The sequence below is a fragment of the Anser brachyrhynchus genome (genome assembly GCF_964034855.1).
Source record: "Anser brachyrhynchus genome assembly, chromosome: 18".
In the NCBI taxonomy this organism is placed as follows: domain Eukaryota; kingdom Metazoa; phylum Chordata; class Aves; order Anseriformes; family Anatidae; genus Anser; species Anser brachyrhynchus.
Window position 1 is genome coordinate 1109462 of NC_137711.1, and position 16649 is coordinate 1126110.

General features: G+C 58.4%; 1 protein-coding gene across 6 annotated transcripts in view; it reads left to right on the plus strand.

Annotated features, from left to right (window-relative positions):
- BAIAP2 (BAR/IMD domain containing adaptor protein 2) overlaps positions 1-16649 on the plus strand; it is a gene marked incomplete at its 3' end in the record, with an annotated part of 43514 nt that continues 26865 nt past the window's right edge. For all 6 annotated transcript variants that reach the window (XM_080561023.1, XM_080561021.1, XM_080561019.1 and 3 more), the window contains exons 1-3: positions 1-165; positions 8791-8866; positions 10507-10593. In XM_080561023.1, coding sequence (XP_080417149.1) covers positions 94-165; positions 8791-8866; positions 10507-10593 — 235 coding nt within the window. In that variant the 5' untranslated portion in view covers positions 1-93. The remainder of the gene's footprint in view (positions 166-8790; positions 8867-10506; positions 10594-16649) is intronic.

Sequence of the window (16649 nt, forward strand, 5' to 3'; positions counted from 1 at the left end):
GCTCCGCTGCCTTGCTCTCCGCTCCGCTCCGCACCGCCCGGCCCCGCTCCGCACCGCCCGGCCCCGCTCCGCACCGCCCCGCACCGCCCGCCCATGGTGCTGCCCGGCCCGCCCGGCATGTCCCGCTCCGAGGAGGTGCACCGCCTCACCGAGAATGTCTACAAGGTGAGCCCGGCAACAGGTTTTTTCCCCACCCCCCCCCCCTTTTTCTTTTTCCCTTTCCCGTTTTCCTCCCCTCCTCCGCCGGGCGCGGGGGCAGAGCGGGGGCTGCTGCGGGGGCGGCTGGAGGAGGAGGAGAGGAGGAGGAGGAGGAGGAGGAGGAGGAGGAGGATGTGCCGCCGCCGCCGGGGGGGCCGAGCCGCCCCCGCTCCCCCCCGCAGCCTGCACGGAGCGCTCCGAGCTCCGCCGGGGGGGGCGCCGCTGCCCGAGCCGCCCCCGGTCCCCCGCACCCCGGGGTGCGTCGAGGTGGGAGCGGGGCCGGGGGGGGGGGGGGGCGATGGGCGGCCCGGGGGGGGCAGGGAGCGGCCCCCGGCCCGGGGGGGCCCGTCCTAACCCCCCTGTCCTGGGTCACCCCGGGCCGGCACGGGCGAGCCCCGCCGGGGCGGTCCCTGGCTTTCCTCGAGCACCCAAAGCAGTCGGTGTCCTGGAGCTGCTGAATCTCCCCATCGCCCGATTTGCCCCTTTTTCCCTCCCCCCCGTCAGTGGCATGAGAAAAACGAAATGTTTCGCGTGCCTTGCTCTCCCCTCGCGAAGGGAGAGCTTTCTGCTCTGCTGGGTGCTGTGGCCGAGCCCGGGTGAACCTTTCTGTCCTGGCGTGCGTGTGGGATGTCAGTCATTAAACCGGGAGGTTTGCGAGGTTTTCTGTGTTGTGAGGGGTCAGATCGAGTTCCTTGTGAGCATTAAGTGGAAAAAAAACACTGACCGAAAAATTTAGCCTGAAAACCATCGAGGTAGTAAAGTTCTGAAGTCTCCTGCTGGCACCTCGGGCACAGCAGCTGTTCAAGCAGTGCTCGTGGCACCCGAACCTGGTGTGCAGCAGGGCTGCGGCTGGAGCTTTCTGCCCGGGCATCGAGCAGCACATGGGGTTTGGGTGTCTGTGGGACTCCATTGCACCCTTTAAAAGCCGCTGGTCCCCAAGTCCCTGTGCTGTTGTCACACACGGGCAGAGCCCGTCACCCTGGGGTGCTGATTTAATGGCCCCGTGCACCCAAAAGCTGCCCTCTCCTGCGCTCTTATCAGCTGGGCTGGGCGGGAGCCGCTGGAGCCGGGCGAGCACCGCGCTGTGCTTTGCACACCCATGGTGTGCTCGGGCTCCAGGGGCAGCTGCTCGGAAGGGTTTCAGCTGGTGACTCAGGTGTTGTTTGAGGGGTGTTGTCCTTGGTGATCTGCGGCGATGGCAGCTTTGTGCAGCAGGTAACCATTTCTCCAGGAGTCTGTGCGCAGTGAGCGCGCAGGGTGGCTCTCGGGCGGCTTCAAACCCACCTTGGTGTTCGCCTTGGCTGGAGGGGAGTGCTGAGAAGTTCTGCCCCAAAAACAGCTGCACTTAGCGGCGCTGGTCCCCTGAGAACCCAAGGGTGGACATTGGTCGTGCTCTTTGCTTGCCTCCCACCCTCGGCTCCATCACTCCTGTGCTGTGTGAGCCGTGGGGCTGGGAACTTGGTGAGGAGCTCGCAGCGAGCGGCTGCGCCGCCTGTGTCTGAGCCTGACCTGGCTGAAGGTGGTGTGGGGATGCCCTGGCTCGCTGGGCCCCGAGAGCAGGCAAAGGAATTGTGAAGGTGACAGGCTGCAGTCAGGTCGCACCTGAATCTGTTTGAGGGAGCAGCTGGGGTGCGGAGGTTGAGAGCTTGGAGCTGGAGGCAAGTCTTGTGGCTTTACCCAACAACATCCGAGCTTCTCAGCCCTGGCGACTGAAGGAAGACAGCGATGACTCTATTTGCATTTTCCTCAGTCAATGGAGGTGCCTTTTCTCTGAAGACGACGGTGCTTTTCTTGGCTTCTGGAGGAGTTGCATGGGGTACGTGCAGGAAGCAGGCGTTTGCCTCTTCCTTGGAGGACTCGCGCAGCCTCGTGGGGCGCAGCGCCAGGGCTGGTGGCTTGGGGCGCCGCTGGCTGTGAGCTCCCGGAGCTCTGGAAGCTTGGGAGTCTCCCAGTCCAAAACCAGTCCCCATTGTCGAAGTGGTTTTTGTCCCGTGCTTTTCTGGCCTTTGCTGGAGCCTGAGCACCACCTGGGGCAAAAACGGGGCCAGGAGGAGCCAAGCCAGAGGAAGGGGCCAAGGCGGAGGCTGAGTGCTGCCTCCCCTGAACCAGGGCACAGAGTGTGGGTGCAGGTGGGGGCGGCAGCTCCGTGCCTCCCTTCCAGCCTCCACCACCCTCTCACCAGCTTCCAGCCCCACTGGGGCCACGCCGCTTCCCCTGTGGTGCCTGGAGCAGCTCTCGCAGTCGCTCCCCATGCCTGGCACCCTCTCCCCCAGCACAGGCTTTCCTGAGGCGTTCTGCTTGGGAAGCCCATTGTAATTATTTTCCAGAACCAGTGTTCACCCTCGGAGTGACTGTGCTAATGAGATGGTGGAGGAGCTGTCAGCCGCCCCCTTGCCGATGCTGCCACTACAGGCAGCTGCCTACACATGTGTAGTAATTACAGAGGGAGACGGAGGATGCTGGCACCTCCTGCCAATGTAATCCCACCTTCCCCTGGTGCTGATTCACTTGTGTGGACCTTGCTGTAGCAGCACAGCTGCGGGGCTGGCTCCGAGGGCTCTGCAAGTACGGGGCTGGGCAAAGCTCCTCCTGTTGTAGGATCGGGCTCTGGCCACCCTCCCTTGAGCCCGGGCTGCTCCCCGTGCAGCAGCTCCCGAGCCCTGCTTCGTCCTTCGCACATCGCACAGAGCCTTCCTTTGCAGGAAGGAGGGACGATTTCTTCTTCCCCCGAAGACAAATCTGTCTCACTTACGACAGATTAGATTACTGCAGTTTACAGGCCAACCTCCATTTCATTTTAAAGCCATTCCTTTGCGTGGAAGATTGCTTTGCAATGGTGTGTGAATAGCTCTGTGCTTGGAGAAAGGCTTGCTTAAAAACACCCCAAACTCAGAGCCTCGTTGTCTCGCACAAACGCAGACACAATTTCTGATAGTCGCTTGCTCCACATCAGATGTAATAAATGTTATTGCCAGCGTAACAGCCTCTTGCCTCATTATCTCCAAGTCCAGAGGGAAGGGGAGATTCTTGCTCAAGTGAATCAGAAGGGAAATGGTGGGTGGCTTGGTGTGTTTGGCAGCGGAGGGAAAACGCGCTGTGGCAGAAGATGAAAGATCTGGCCCCAGAAGCCAGCCTGTGCCACCCCCAAATTTCGTGCGCTGCACTCTTGGGCCCTTGGAGCACTGGGTGCTTCCTGTACCCAGGCTCTGGGGCTCCGAAATGAGCCCTGCAGCACCTGCGTGGGTGCCGTGCTGGTGGCCGGGGAGCGGGCTGTGCCGAGCTCCTGCCCAGCAGTGACTGCAGGAGGGTGCAGGGTGGAGACCGGGATCGGTGCCTCTTAGCGAGCAGGGCCCAGGGCTGTGGTGTTTTCGCAGGGACAACCCGCTTCTGCCGAGTTGCACCTCTGTAGGCGGCTTGGCCTTGCGGCAGAGCTGATTTGCAGCTTTGTGCTGATCGGGCGCTTCTGGCGGTGCGGGGCTGCCCTCGCTGCTCCTTCCCCTCCGTGCGGGCACCGCTCTGCCATGGTGTGGAGAGGGGTTCGTGAGCTCTGCTGCACCCCTCAAAACCACTGAAACATGCGGGTCACGAAGTGTTATCCAGAAGGTAGCTCACAAGTTGCCCAAGGTACCCCCGAATGCTTCCCGTGCCGCTCCCTGGAGCGGTGGCAGCCGCTGGCTTTGCCTTCGGTGGCTTCTTGTGCTGCGCCTGCTCCCAGCTAAGGTTTCGCAGCCCTGCTGCTCACGTTGCAGGGCGTAGGGCAGCTCGCTGCAAACATCCCCCGCGCAGGCACTGGTCTTGCAAAAGCCCTTGGCAGAGCTGAGCCCTTTGGCACGGGGGCTGTGGGAGGAGTGTCCCTGCAGCCCCCAGCTCCCGGTGGCTGTCCCGGCTCACAGCAGAGCCCTGGAGCTGGGGCCGGGTCTGCCCTGTGGTGTTCCTGCTGCTGGGATCCTGCGGGGTGCTCCCAGGGGGTGCCACGAGCCAGCGTGCTGCTGGTGCTCAGCACCCTGCAGGGCTCCAGCTCCCTCCAAGCCTGTACCCAGGCTCCAGCCCAGAAACTTGGGTGCCTTCATCCTCTGACATGGTGCCTAGGTGAAATTAAGTGGCCTAAAGCTTGAAGAAGGGTCCCTGTTCTTCCCTGAATCTTCCCTGAAGTCCCTTGCCCCTGAGCATCATCTCCAGTAAAGGCGGTGCTGAGCCCTGACCATGCTGTTGGGCCGTGGGGCAGGGGCTTGTGCTTGCCCTGCCCTGAAGACCACCGCTGAGCCCTTCCCGCTTGATCACAGCGAATTTGGGGAGCTCTTGGCACGGCGGCCTTGCCGCTGGCGAGGGAGCGGTGTGGAACAGCAGCCGTCAGCAGCTCTCGTTGGGAAATGCTGCTGCTGTGCTGCGTGTTACGGTATCCGAGACCCCAGGGGCTCGGGATGGTGGGGGAATTCCTGGGGCAGAGCAGCGGGGTGTGTTGGAAGGCGCTGAGCATCCCTGCGGCCAGCACGGCCGGCCCTGCAGCGCCCAGAGCTGGGGCTCGTCCCACCGCCGAGCTCAGGGCAGGGCGCGCGGAGGTGGCGGCAGCAGCGGGGTTTGTTTGGACATTAAATATTAACACAGAAATAATGGAAGGCGTTCCTGAAGCAGGGCTGACCCATTTAGAAGCAAAACTTCCTCGTAGCCGAGCTGCTGGCACAGGGTGGCTGCGCTGTAAGGAGACCCCCGCGGTGCTGCCCCCTCGGAGCTCGGCACGGCCGCGGTGTCCCACAGGGGTGCTGTGGGGTGCCTTGGGGGTGCAGGGTGGGCTTCGGGGGAGATCATGAAGCCTGTTCTTAATTTTTTTAAAAGACTTCAGGGAGGTGGTGTGAAGGTCTGCCTCCTATGCAAGGGAAACTTGATACAACGCGAGCCAGCTCCACTTCCAGCTTGTTCTTGGGGAGCACTCTTAATTAACTTTTAATTGTGGGCTGGTTATTATGGCACTGGAACAGCAGGTGAATCCTTGCTGTAGCACAAAGTGGAGCCCACTCGGAGGGGAGAGAAGTTGAGCTTGCTTTCTGTGGACTCTTCTCCCCCCTAATTCACAGGGCTGTGTCCTGGAGACCTCGTGCTTTGCATTAGTTTCGTTTTTGGCAGCTGAAAAAAGCCATGCCAATCCCAGAGAGCTGAGTGGTATTACCCAGGGAATTTAGCGTAGTGGAACAAAGCAAAGCCCTTTCAACCTTTAGCTGCCAGTTCTTTTTGTCTGTGTTTTTCTAAACTCTGCCCAGGCTGGCATGTGGAAGGCAAACAACTTGGGGGTGGTGCTGATGGAGCAAAATTTGAGGGAGAGTGAGATTTGCTTTCAATGCCAGAATTTTTCCAAATACCAGCTTCACTGTAGTGTCTGGCAAACCTGGCTTCACCTTCCCGGCTCACAGAAGCCGCTGCAGGAGCACACGCAGACACACACAGACTGCTCCCTGCCCTCTCCGCGTGCCTGTCCGGGGGCTGCTGGAGCACCAGTCCCCCCAGCAGGCAGCTGCGGTGCTGTGCCGGCTCTCTTGGGCACGAGAAGCGGTTGCTTGTTGAGCACAGTCCCTGATGTCAACGTGTTTATCTTCCAGTATTTGTTTCTTCCTGGCAGCTGGTAGCTTTCCAGCTTCTCTGTGTTGGGGGATATGGAGGTGTTAGTTCTGGAGCTGGCTTCCTTTCCCACCATGGCAGTGAAAATAAGGGTTGAAAAACTCTATTTTTATCTCTGGAGTGAAGAGTCCTTTATAATGCCCTCATCCTGCGGGGTTATTTATGTTGGAGTCTCGAGGCGATGTCTTAAAGGCATTCACTTTCAGCAAACTTCCTCTTAAGGGTTTCAGGGATTTTATTTGGCCAGCACAAGCCACTTCCCTCCCCTCCCCTTGATTAGCGGGATCCTTTCTGCTGCGCTCTTCCTCTTTATTTGCTGCTTCAAAATGGCTGTGTTAGTCTGTGGCTCTCGTGCCTCGGCCCCCCGCCCGGGGAAGATGTGCTGAATTTTGGGAGGGCGTTTCCTCAAATCCGTGCGGCCGTGCCGTGTCCCTGCAGGTCGGGAGAGGAGCTCAGCTGCTTTTGGCCCCGAGCCCTGCTCCCTGGCGCTGCCACCTGCACCAGTGCCCTGCTGCTGAGCCCCCCGGGCTGCTCCCCGGGGATGGTGCTGGGTCTGCAGAGCCCATTCGGGTGCTGGTTCTCTGAGCTTCGTGCTTTGGGGAAGATTTGTTTACTTGGGCACTGCTGCAAAAACTGGTTTATTTATATACACATGCATGCATACATACATAAACACTCACTGCACTTAACCTAGCAAACTGTTTAAAAAATCCTCTCCCTGCAGAACTTCTGCCAATTTTCCTTCTGCACGGGCGCTGCTCAGCCTCAGGTGGCTGGGGCCGAGCTCTGCGTGGCGGTGGCACGCCGTGGCTGTGCTGGCAGCGGGGACGCGTCCGACCGAAGCCAAACGTGACGTGGGAAGGACAGAGCAGCCCTCCCCAGTGCTAATTAGCTCCTGTGCAATTGCCTCCTACAATTATGGAAAACAACTCACTACGTGGCTTGTTGCTACAGGTTCATTTTCTCCTCTCAAGCTGAGCGTGTTCGCTGAACGGCTCCGTGCTGCCCCAGAGGAGCCCTCCTGTGCTGTTGGAGGCTGCGCGGCCTGGCCCACAGCTCCAATTAGCCCTGGAGTCCTCATTAGCCTCGTGCTCGCCACGCCAGATCCCCTTGGGTTGTCTCCTGTCCCTTGCAGGGCTGTGCATCGTGGGCTCTGAGGCTTGGCAGCGTGGCTCGGGGCTGCCCTGGGGCTCTGCCCCCCGTCCCCCAGCTGTTGCTGCGTTATGTGGGGGATTTGGGATCCCCAGCGCCAGCAAACACCAGCACCGAAGCGATGCCCCTTGGTGTGCTTGGCACAGTCTCTGGGCCGGGGCATCCCACGCAGGTTGCTGCTCACAGAAATTAAATCTGGCTGTTTTGAAGCAGGGGAAGGCGACAGCTCGGCCGCCGCAGTCGATCCGTCCTGCACACAGGCACCCGCAGAAGAAAATTAAACCGCCGTACCCTGGAAAGGCCAGGCAGCAGGAACTCGGGATAAAAATGCCTCAGGCAGAAAATGAGCTTTATAGTGTTTGGCCAGCTTCAGATGAGGTGACAGATGCTTAATCAGCTTATTTGACAGAAGTGTCTGTCTGTTGCCTTCCCAGCACAGGGCGCTGCCAGCAGCGGTGCAGGGCAGAGCCCCCGTCCCCCGGGCATCGCCACGTGGGGACATGTGGGCAGCTGCCCACGGGATGGGGCAGGGATGTGGGGCTGGACCCAGGGTTGCTGCAGGCTGGTCTGGAGGGCGCAGTGAGCACGGAGGCATTGCTGCCTTTTCCCCAGCCCAGCTGGGAGTCAGAGCTTTGTTGTAGAGAGGCTGTCGGTGCTGGGAGTGAGTCGCTTTGGCAGGAGAGGGTCAGTCGCTGCTGTGACAAACGTACAAAGAGCTGTTCTTGTGTGTGATCCGATTAGTCCTTCTCTGCCTCATGGTTAAATAAGGATCTTAAAGGGAGGGAGGAGGGAAAGCCCAGCAGACTGTCTCTGGTGTGCTGTGTTCCCGTGTCTGCATTTCTGGGCAGCTGGAAAGTGACACCAAGTGCTCGGCCACCGGGGTGCAATTCCTCCCATGGAGCCTTAGCCACAGCTGGCACCAGCTTGCTGGGGATGGTACGCTGCTTGCAGCTGCGTTGGCTTAGCGGTTGCTTTGGATGCTGCCCTCCAGCCCCTCCTGCTTGTCCGTGGTGGACCAGGCTGGTGCTGCCGTGCTGGTCCCAGGAAGGGGCCGTCACCAGCGGTCACCTCCCAGAGCGCCGCTTGGCCTGAGGGCTGTTGGCTGCCCTCTCAGCCAGTTATGGTCATTTATGCCACGTTATGGCCGCTTTTGCCATATCTGATAACGTTCTGGTCTGGAGCAATTATCTCCTATGTTGTGTGAGGCCGGAGGTCCCAGCTGCTCTCCGACCAGCGCGCTGCGGAGCCGCATTGCCCTGCACCGTCCGCCCCGCGGGGTTCAAAACCTGGATGTGGCCCTCCCTGGCAGAGCTGCGGGATGGAGGGAGGGTGCTCGGGCTGTCTGCCCACCCCCTGCTGTGCCTCGGCTCTGCCCCTGGTATCAGCGGTCCCTGCTGGAGCCTGCCTGGGGAAGCTGCTCCAGGGGTGGCTGCGCTCAGCAGACTGCGGCGGTGCCCGCAGTGGGGCTGGGCGAGGGATGGCTCGGGTTGTTCCCGGCTGTGTTCAAGAGTTGTCGTGTCAGATTTAGCGTTAGGCTACTTCTGTGCGTTGTCCATTCAGTTACCCACAATGGAAATTACCCCAAGTTACCCCACTTGCCCTTCTGGGCCATTAGGGCCGCTGGTTTGGAGCAAGGCGGGTAGGATGTGGCTGTGCCGGAGGCTTCGGTGTGCAACCAGCGCGCTCAGGGTGTCGGGAGGTTTGTGCTGCGTTACAGGGGGCTTTGCTCTGTTACTGCCTTCACGAGCACGGAGCTGGCCGTTCGGCGTGAGCCCTGAGCTGCCCCCAGCTCCTGTCACCTCTGCTAACGTCTGCTGTCCTCTCTTCCAGACAATCATGGAGCAGTTCAATCCCAGCCTCAGGAATTTCATTTCCATGGGGAAGACCTATGAAAAAGCCTTAGCAAGTAAGTGAAGCCACACTGCTGGTGTGATTATTGCTGAAATGCTGGAGGGTGCAAGCCCTGTGCAGGGTCACACATTTTTGAATCGTTAGAATTATTTAAGTTTCATTTAAGTGTCACTTAAATGTTCACATTGTCCAGAACAATACATTGGAAAAGAAATAATAAAAAAAAATATTGGTGGCAGCTCTCAACTGGGAATATAGGGTCCCATTGGGAGCCACCAGAGAAGTGTAGATTTAACTGAGCGAACTGTGAATCGATGAAAACCAAAACCCAACTGTTTTGAACTGATGACTTTGGATGCCCAGCTCTGCAGCAGCTCCGTGCAGAGCTAGCTTGCTTTGCCTCTGCTCGCTTCAGAAAATTGCACTGCGTGTCTCCCGGATTTTATTTTTTAAATTGGTTCGGTGAAGATGCCTTCAAGGGAGGAGGTTGTCATAATCTTAACTCAGTAGAAAAAATGTTTGTCTGATGTTCTTAAAGGGTGGTGCTTGAAACACGACCTCTGGGAAGGATCTGAGCGTTCCTGCCTCGTGCCTGGAGCGTGTCTTGTTCCCCGCAGCCAGGCCGGGCTCCTGGATGTTTCCGCGGGGGTCTCGTGGATGCAGGCCCCCTTGGCATCCCTCCGAGCTGTGCTGCCTCCCTGCCCCTTCCCAGCGGTGTTTTTGGGGCTGAGGGGGGTGAAGTGACTGTGGTGGGGGTGCTGTGCTCCTGGGGCACCGTGGGCTGGCACTGCACAGCCCCTAATGATGCTAACGAAGTGGGGCTCGTGTCTTGGGCGTGCTGCTGCCACTCAGTCCCCTGCTCAACCTCCAGGCTGGTGCAGGCACTGGGGAAAAGCAGCCGTGGGGGGCAGAGGCTGGCACTCAGAACCTGACTCGTATCTGTTCTGAAATATTACACTGGTGCGTGGTGTAACCGCCTGGCTGGCACAGCCTGCTTACAACGTGCCGGGTTTGTCACAGTTTGGAGCTGGGCACGCTGTTACCTCAGTGCTGTGTGGAGAACCGGTGTGATCATTCAGCTTCTGTTTTTCTCACGTCCCTGCTCTGGATGTGCTTTGAAGCCAAGATCTTCCCGTAGTCTTTAAATCTTTGTGTCTGGTCATCCTTTATTTGGGATCCTGGAGCTTGTGGGGGCATCTGAAGGAAGCACACTGATCAGCGAACGATGCTGGAAGAGCTTCGGTGCATGATCCGGTGGCGTTGAGCTGGAGCTGTACAACATGTTCTCGTGATTAGAGGAAACCCCCTGCTTATCTGATTAAAGTGAAGTGTGTAGCTGGAATGTCAACAAACAAGACTGAACTCTAATGAATGTCTGTGATAGTCAATTATTCCACAGTGCTTTTTCTGAGCAGCGCTAAGCAGGCTGATGGTTACGCTGGAATGAAAACCACCTAGGTCTTGCACGTACCTTTTTTATTCCTAAATAGCTCTGTAATCTTGCTGTGCCAGCTTTCTTCCTTGGTGTGTTCTTTCTTCGCTAATTTTGCCTGTTTGTTGTCTCGCCCCTCCCCGTGGGGTTAAGCCCTTTGAAGTAAGAGCTTTTTTGTTTTAGTGTCTAGCACCTATTCAGTGCCGTGGAAGTTATAATAGCCATGAAAGAGACTATAACCTGCCTCTTCTTGATGCTCTTAGGTATGACATACGCAGCAAAAGGATACTTTGATGCTCTGGTTAAGATGGGAGAGCTGGCCAGCGAAAGCCAAGGATCCAAGGAACTGGGTAAGTCGCCCGCTCACGGCTGGACGGAGTCAGCCCAGGGCAGGCTGAAAGCGGCGGGGATGGGACCAGCTCTGTGCTGATGGGGATAAGGAGCTGGGTATGGGGCTGATCCTCCTGGTGTAAATGGTGGTTGTGCCTCTATTCACTGTTAATGTAGCTTAAAAAAAAATCCTGCTAATCTTAGTCTCTGGGTTCTGAGAAGTCAGCTGCTTGTGGTGCTGGCAGAGGGGAAGTGTTTGCGCAGAGATGCTCTGCTGGTGCTTTTGTCTTGGTTCAGAGCGGCCCTGGCTCCCCTAGAAGCCTCTGGGGTCTTTGGTCCTGCAAAAGAGCAGGAGGTGGGGATGCCTGGGGACACGCAGGTTGGGCGTGCTGAAGCAGGGATCCTGGCAGCATTGTGGCATGTGGGAGCTGCGGTCATACCCAGCACCCTGCTGAGCTCAGCAGAGCCAGTGCAAGGGCTGCTCATGCCCTGTCCGCTGTGTCCCAGCGCGGTGCCACTGGTGACCTTCCTGGGCTCGTGTCCGAGCTGTGATGTGCTGAGTCCCGCTGCTCTGTGCCCGTTTTCCCCTTCTTGCATTTGCTCTTCGGGGAGCTGCTGTTCCCAGGGCTCTGCCGCAGCTCGTGTTCCCCCTCTGCGGTGCGCAGGCTCCCCCGGGGGTGCTGTGCTCTGTGCCCAGGCTCCCTGTGCAGCCCCAGCTGCGCTCCCACCTGCCACCTCGCTGGCCAGATGCTGCACAAGTTGTGCTCGTTACCGTCATCTGAGGCAGTCAGTTGGCAAGGAGGCTGAGCTGAGGTGGCTGTGAAGGCTCCCTGGGGTGCTGAGCAGCCCCCGGCAGGGCTGGCGTTGGGCTCGTGGTGCTGTGCGGTGCCAGAGCCACGGCCGGATCCAGCTCCGGCTCTGCTGCGCGCGGCTCGTTGGCGTAGTCTGGGTTTTTATGGAGAAGCACGAAGTGTCTATGGAAACCAGCTTTATCACTCGGACTAAAGCTGCCTATAGCAATCTGTTTCTGTTTAATAAATAAAGCGAGAGCCCTGCCGGCGATGCGTGCAGCAGGCGATGCTGAAGGCTGTACAGACCTCGTTCAAGGGCTTCCTCTGCCGCTGCTCGCGAGGCTTTCACTGCCTCTTTGGGGCCGCAAGCCGCGGTGGCTTTGTCATCCTGGAAGTGAAAGTCTGGGGAAGGTTCCCCAGAGCGGTTCAGCCGCGCGGGCGGGAGCTGGGGCCACAAACCCGGCTTCCCCTTCGGAGCAGCTGCAGGCTTCGCTCGCCCTGGCATGGCCCCTGGTGGCCCTGCTTCCCAGGGGAACGCAGCCTGAGAGCAGGCATTGCAAGGGTTCTCCCGGTGTGCGCTTGGTACGTGACCTGGATATTTTGGGGTTGGTTTCAAATGCTCGCAGGTGACTGCGCCTCCCATCCGTGGTGTGCGGTGCGGGGGCTCGGCGGTGGAAGGGGATTTCTGGCAGCTCCTGTTAGCCCCGACCTGTAGCCAGTGGCTGCTCCTCGGCCCTCCTGCTGCGGTGATCTTGTTGATATTTATTGTGGCAGCTGCTCCGTGCAGAAGAAAGTGGAGATAAAATTTCTGGCTGTGGTTCCCTGGAGCTGATAAGAGGCAGGGACGCCACCCCATCCCAATGGGATGTGCGAACGGGCTGAGGAATGCTTCAGCCTGGGCTGTGCTCGCTGCGCCAGCCAAAGGTAGGCAGTTCCTGGGAACACCTTTAGCTTATCAGCCCTCTGCTGTGACTGCTGATAGTGCTGGAAGCGAGCCCTGGGGTCTGGGTTGTTTCATGCCTTACCAAAGGCTGTAGCAAATGGGGCTGTTTGTAATGACCGCCCGCATTCATGCCGTGGGCCTGAGCTGATCCCGTTGTGGGTGGATTTCTCCCCAAATGGCAGCACAGGGGATGCTGCTCCAAGATGTCCGGTGGTGGCTCCAAGGAGGAGGACTGGGGATTTGTTTCCTCCTTAATGCTCTTTCCTGAGCATGGGCATTTTTCTGGTGCCATTTCTGGGACAAAGCATCAATAGAAAGTAAAATACTGCAGATCCTTTCTGAAAGGTGATGAAAGGCAGCATCTGTCCCAGGTCCCGATGCCTGCCCTGGCTCTGCACCCTCCATGAGCAGGGTTGGGGCTGACCCTGCCGTGGCCCCTCCAGCCCAGCTCAACGCCGTAGCAGCACGTGCGGCTCCGAGGAGCTTGTTCTTTAAGCTGGGCACTGGAAAATCACCCACGGGTGGTCCCTGCCTCAGCAAATGCGCTGGGTGTCCGGCACAGGGCAGCCCGCTGGCTGGTTCTGCTTGGTGTTTGCTTTATTTAAAAGCAAATTCCTCCGACTGCAGTGATGCCGCACGCTTACCTTGCTGCAAGCTTTCAGCAGCCTCCCCAGCGCCTGCCAGACCGCTGCCTGCAGCTCGGTTCTGTGCTCACCAGCTGCTTAGCGCTTCACATGTTTCATAAATTCCCCACCAGATTTTCGGAACAGTGTGTAGACGGGATAATCTCACGCAGTAACGGGAAACCTAGCAATAATGAAGCACTTGAGTTGTAATCGGCTCTGTGCCCTGGGTTTTTGGGTGCAGGCGTCTGGTGGGGCTGTAGTGCTGGCAGCCCCACTGCGGGGTTTGGGACGTTCAGAGTCTGGTTTTCTTCAGAGCTAAGGTGATGTCCCGGCTGGGTACGGCGTGCAGCTTCCCACGGGCCCTGCACAGCAGCAGGGTGCCCCAAACCAGCTGCTTGAGGCAGCTCCGTGCTGGCTGAGCTGTCCTGTGCCGCCCTGGGAAGCGGTGATGCTGGGGGTTCGGGTGCTGAGCTGGCCTGGGCTGTGTTTTTTATCTCGGGGCTATCAAATGGGTCAACAAAAAAAAACAAGCTCCCAACACTTTAGAAAACCATTTGCACTTCGTACTTGTCTGATGACGGTGATGCTCCAGGTCTGTGCTGTGCCTCCCTTGTCACCGGGTTCAGCAGCACCCATCTGCTCCCTGCTCCATCCTCATGGAGGAGCTCAGGGTGGCCGGGGGGGCTCGTGGTGCTGGCAGGTCCTGGGGCTGGGCTGGGTCCTGGCACTGCTGGAAGCTTGGCAGGGATGGATGGATGGAGCCGCCTGCCTTGATCCAGCTTCTGGTACTTTGAGGGTTAGACCCAGGCCCGCAGCCCCTCAGAGGGGCTCCTTGTGCTGTTCGTTGTGTTGTAGGAGGCTGAGGAGGCTTCTGGGGAGCTGAGAAGCTGGAGGCAGTTAACGCTGCCTGTCTGATCAGTGGAAACTTGCTCTGGGCTTGATCTGGGAAGCTCCTAAGGAGCCTGAGTCTGCCCCCAAAGTGCTTGGGTGACTTTGGCCCTTGTGCTGCTGCTGCCAGCAGAAGTGCAGCACTGAAGTCACTTGGATGCTGCTCAAAGTGCTTCTTCCAGGGGCTGAACAGCACCTGCAGAGAGCTCCTTCAGGCTGGGGGAGGATTTCGTTTTGGGGCTGCTTTTTCTCCAAGGTCCCCTTGGATCAGAGACTGAGTGAAGCCCGGCGCCACGAAAGGGGAAGGAATGCAGTAATTAGTTTTCCATTGTTCAGCTGCAGCGAGCCTCCCCTAGATAATGGGCCTCTTGGTGCCCGGTTTGCCCGATAAAATCATATCCTGTGGCACCTCTGTGCTCCAGTCCTCTGCTGCAGAGCTGCCCAGTGCCAGCCGAGGAGGACACCAGGCTCCAAGAGTGGTGCACAGCTTACGGACCTGGGGTGCTGGACCTGCCTCTTGCAGGCACCACGTGCCCCAGGAGGGGCTCCATGGCCCCAGTGGGGGCAGCCCAGAGGTGCTACTGGTGCAGGTGGGAGCAGCCTGGTGGGACACCCCGGGCTGTCCAGGCATGTCCCAGCTCCTGTTCTCGCTGCGGTGCTGCAGCCTGACCCCAGCTCTCGGTGGCCTTGGCGCGGTGCGGAGGCTTTGTGCTGCGCTCATTTCTCTGGGGAGGTTTATTAATCTTTTAATTGGATTTGCAGCTGTTTTGGGTAGGAGCTTCCTGCAGCAGATATAGATCCCGCAAGTGCCAAAGGTCATCGTAGCAGCAAAGTGTTTAATACGTGAGCCGAAGAGGCCGTGATGTGCTGGAGCAGGCTGGTGGTGGCCGTGGGGCTCGGTGCCTGCTCGTACCCGTGAGAGCAGAGCCTGGGAAACCAGCGCTGCTCCCAGGACATCTCCCCCTGCCATCAGCAGCTTGTGGTGTCCCTGCAAAGTGCCCCTGGGTGGGAGAGCAGTGGGAATCCCGTGGCATCACCCTTCTGAGGTTGGACTTAATGATGCGCTTCAGCAGGTAACAATTTGGCACTGCCAGAAGGACGGGTGCTCTGGAGCCGGGTGCTCCTACCTGCAATTCTGTTGAAGGCCTCATTTGCCGGAGAAATTGTTCCTGAAATTCAGGACTCTGCCTCCGAGGCTGTTCTTAGCCTTCCCAGGTTGATGCAAGTGCTCCTGGAAAATGGAGCTTGCAGTTTGTGCTCAAGTAAGGAAGGTGCACGTCTTTGCCACAGCAGCCTGTGTCTGGCTGAAGCCCATTCCCCCAGAACAGGCGTTTCCTGGGGATGTCAGTGACACCTCCTGGGGGGGTGCCACCTGCCTGCGCCCCCAGTGCCCAGCCCCACAAGGACAAGGCTCCCCGGTGCTGTGCGGTCCTCCCAGAGGTGGGGTGGCCATAAGCCACGTCCAGGGGCTGGCCTCTGCAGTCCAGCAGCAGCAGCAGAGTTGCGAGATCGTGAGTTTTAGGCAGGGGTGCATCCTCCTCCATCTGGAGATGGGGATGTGAGGAGCGGCGTGCTGGTGGCACTTCACATCCTGCTTTACTTTCTGAACATCTGGTGGTGCAGAAAATGAAAGAATTGGGCTGGTGTCAGTGAAAGAGGAGACGCTGGGCAGTGGAGCTCAGCAGAAGTGGATCTCTTGCCGGGCTGCGCCCTGCTATGCCCACAGCCTGCCACCAGCCTGGGGGAGGCCGATCTGCACCCGAGCCATGCACTGGGTGGTTCCATTGCTTGCCCAGACCTGGGTCCTGGAGGTGCTGGGTGCTCGTGGGGGTCCGTGCTCTCCTGTGCCCATGAATTAACCACAGGCCAGAGGCAGCAAGGGCTCAGCCAGCGAGGGCCTCCTGCTGGAAATGTGCCCTGCACCTCTCTTGAGTCAGGGTGTCTGGGGAAGCCTTTGCCTCTTTCTTTACCTCATCTCAAAAAAAAAAAGTCTTAAGCTTTGCCAAGATGGGTTGAAACGCAGGCTGGAAACAGAACTGATCATTATAATGCTGATGAGTTGCTAATATAACATCAACAAATCCTGTGTGATCCTTTTGGGCTGCGATAAATAAATGAAACCTTTTTGAAGAGGAAATAGATGAATCAGTGGGGAGAAGCTGATTGTTTTCCCATACTTGTATCCTTCCCACTGTACATGCACGAATCTTCCTCCACGTTGCCCTGCAATTTAATGTCAGAGCTGATAAAGTCAGGTTCTGGAGCCTTCTTGTCTGAATCAGGGGTTCAGCTGAGAAGTGCTTTTCTCAGTGGCTTAAGGGCTTGTCTGTGGCTTGTGCAGCATCTCATGAGCTCGAATCAAGACGCATTAATATCAGGGAAGAAATAAGATCGTGGAAGTTTTCAGCAGCACGCTCCTGCCGTAAATCTGGCTGGATGAGACTTTCAGCAGATCTCTGCGAGCCGCTGGAGCTGTTGCCAGGCTGTGCCTTTTGAGGACAGGTTGGGAAGCATCCGCACGCCAGCTCGGGTGCCGAGCTCTGACTGTGGGAGCCCAGGGAGCCAGCCAGGCTCGCTGCTGGTCCCAGCACTAACTGGTGGTGGTGGGAAACCCGCCTGGGGATGCGTGAAACTGGGCGGCACCGTGGAGGGAACTGGGGTGGGTTTTGCTCTGCCAGGTTCGTAGCAGCACCCTGAAACGATGCTCCGTTCAGAATGGGCACAGACTGACACCTCCCCTTAAATAACTGTTGGAGCCTTGTCCATGGCACACCTTTGGCTGTATGGTTCAGGAGGCAGCACTCGGACAACTTGCCCTGTTAACTCCC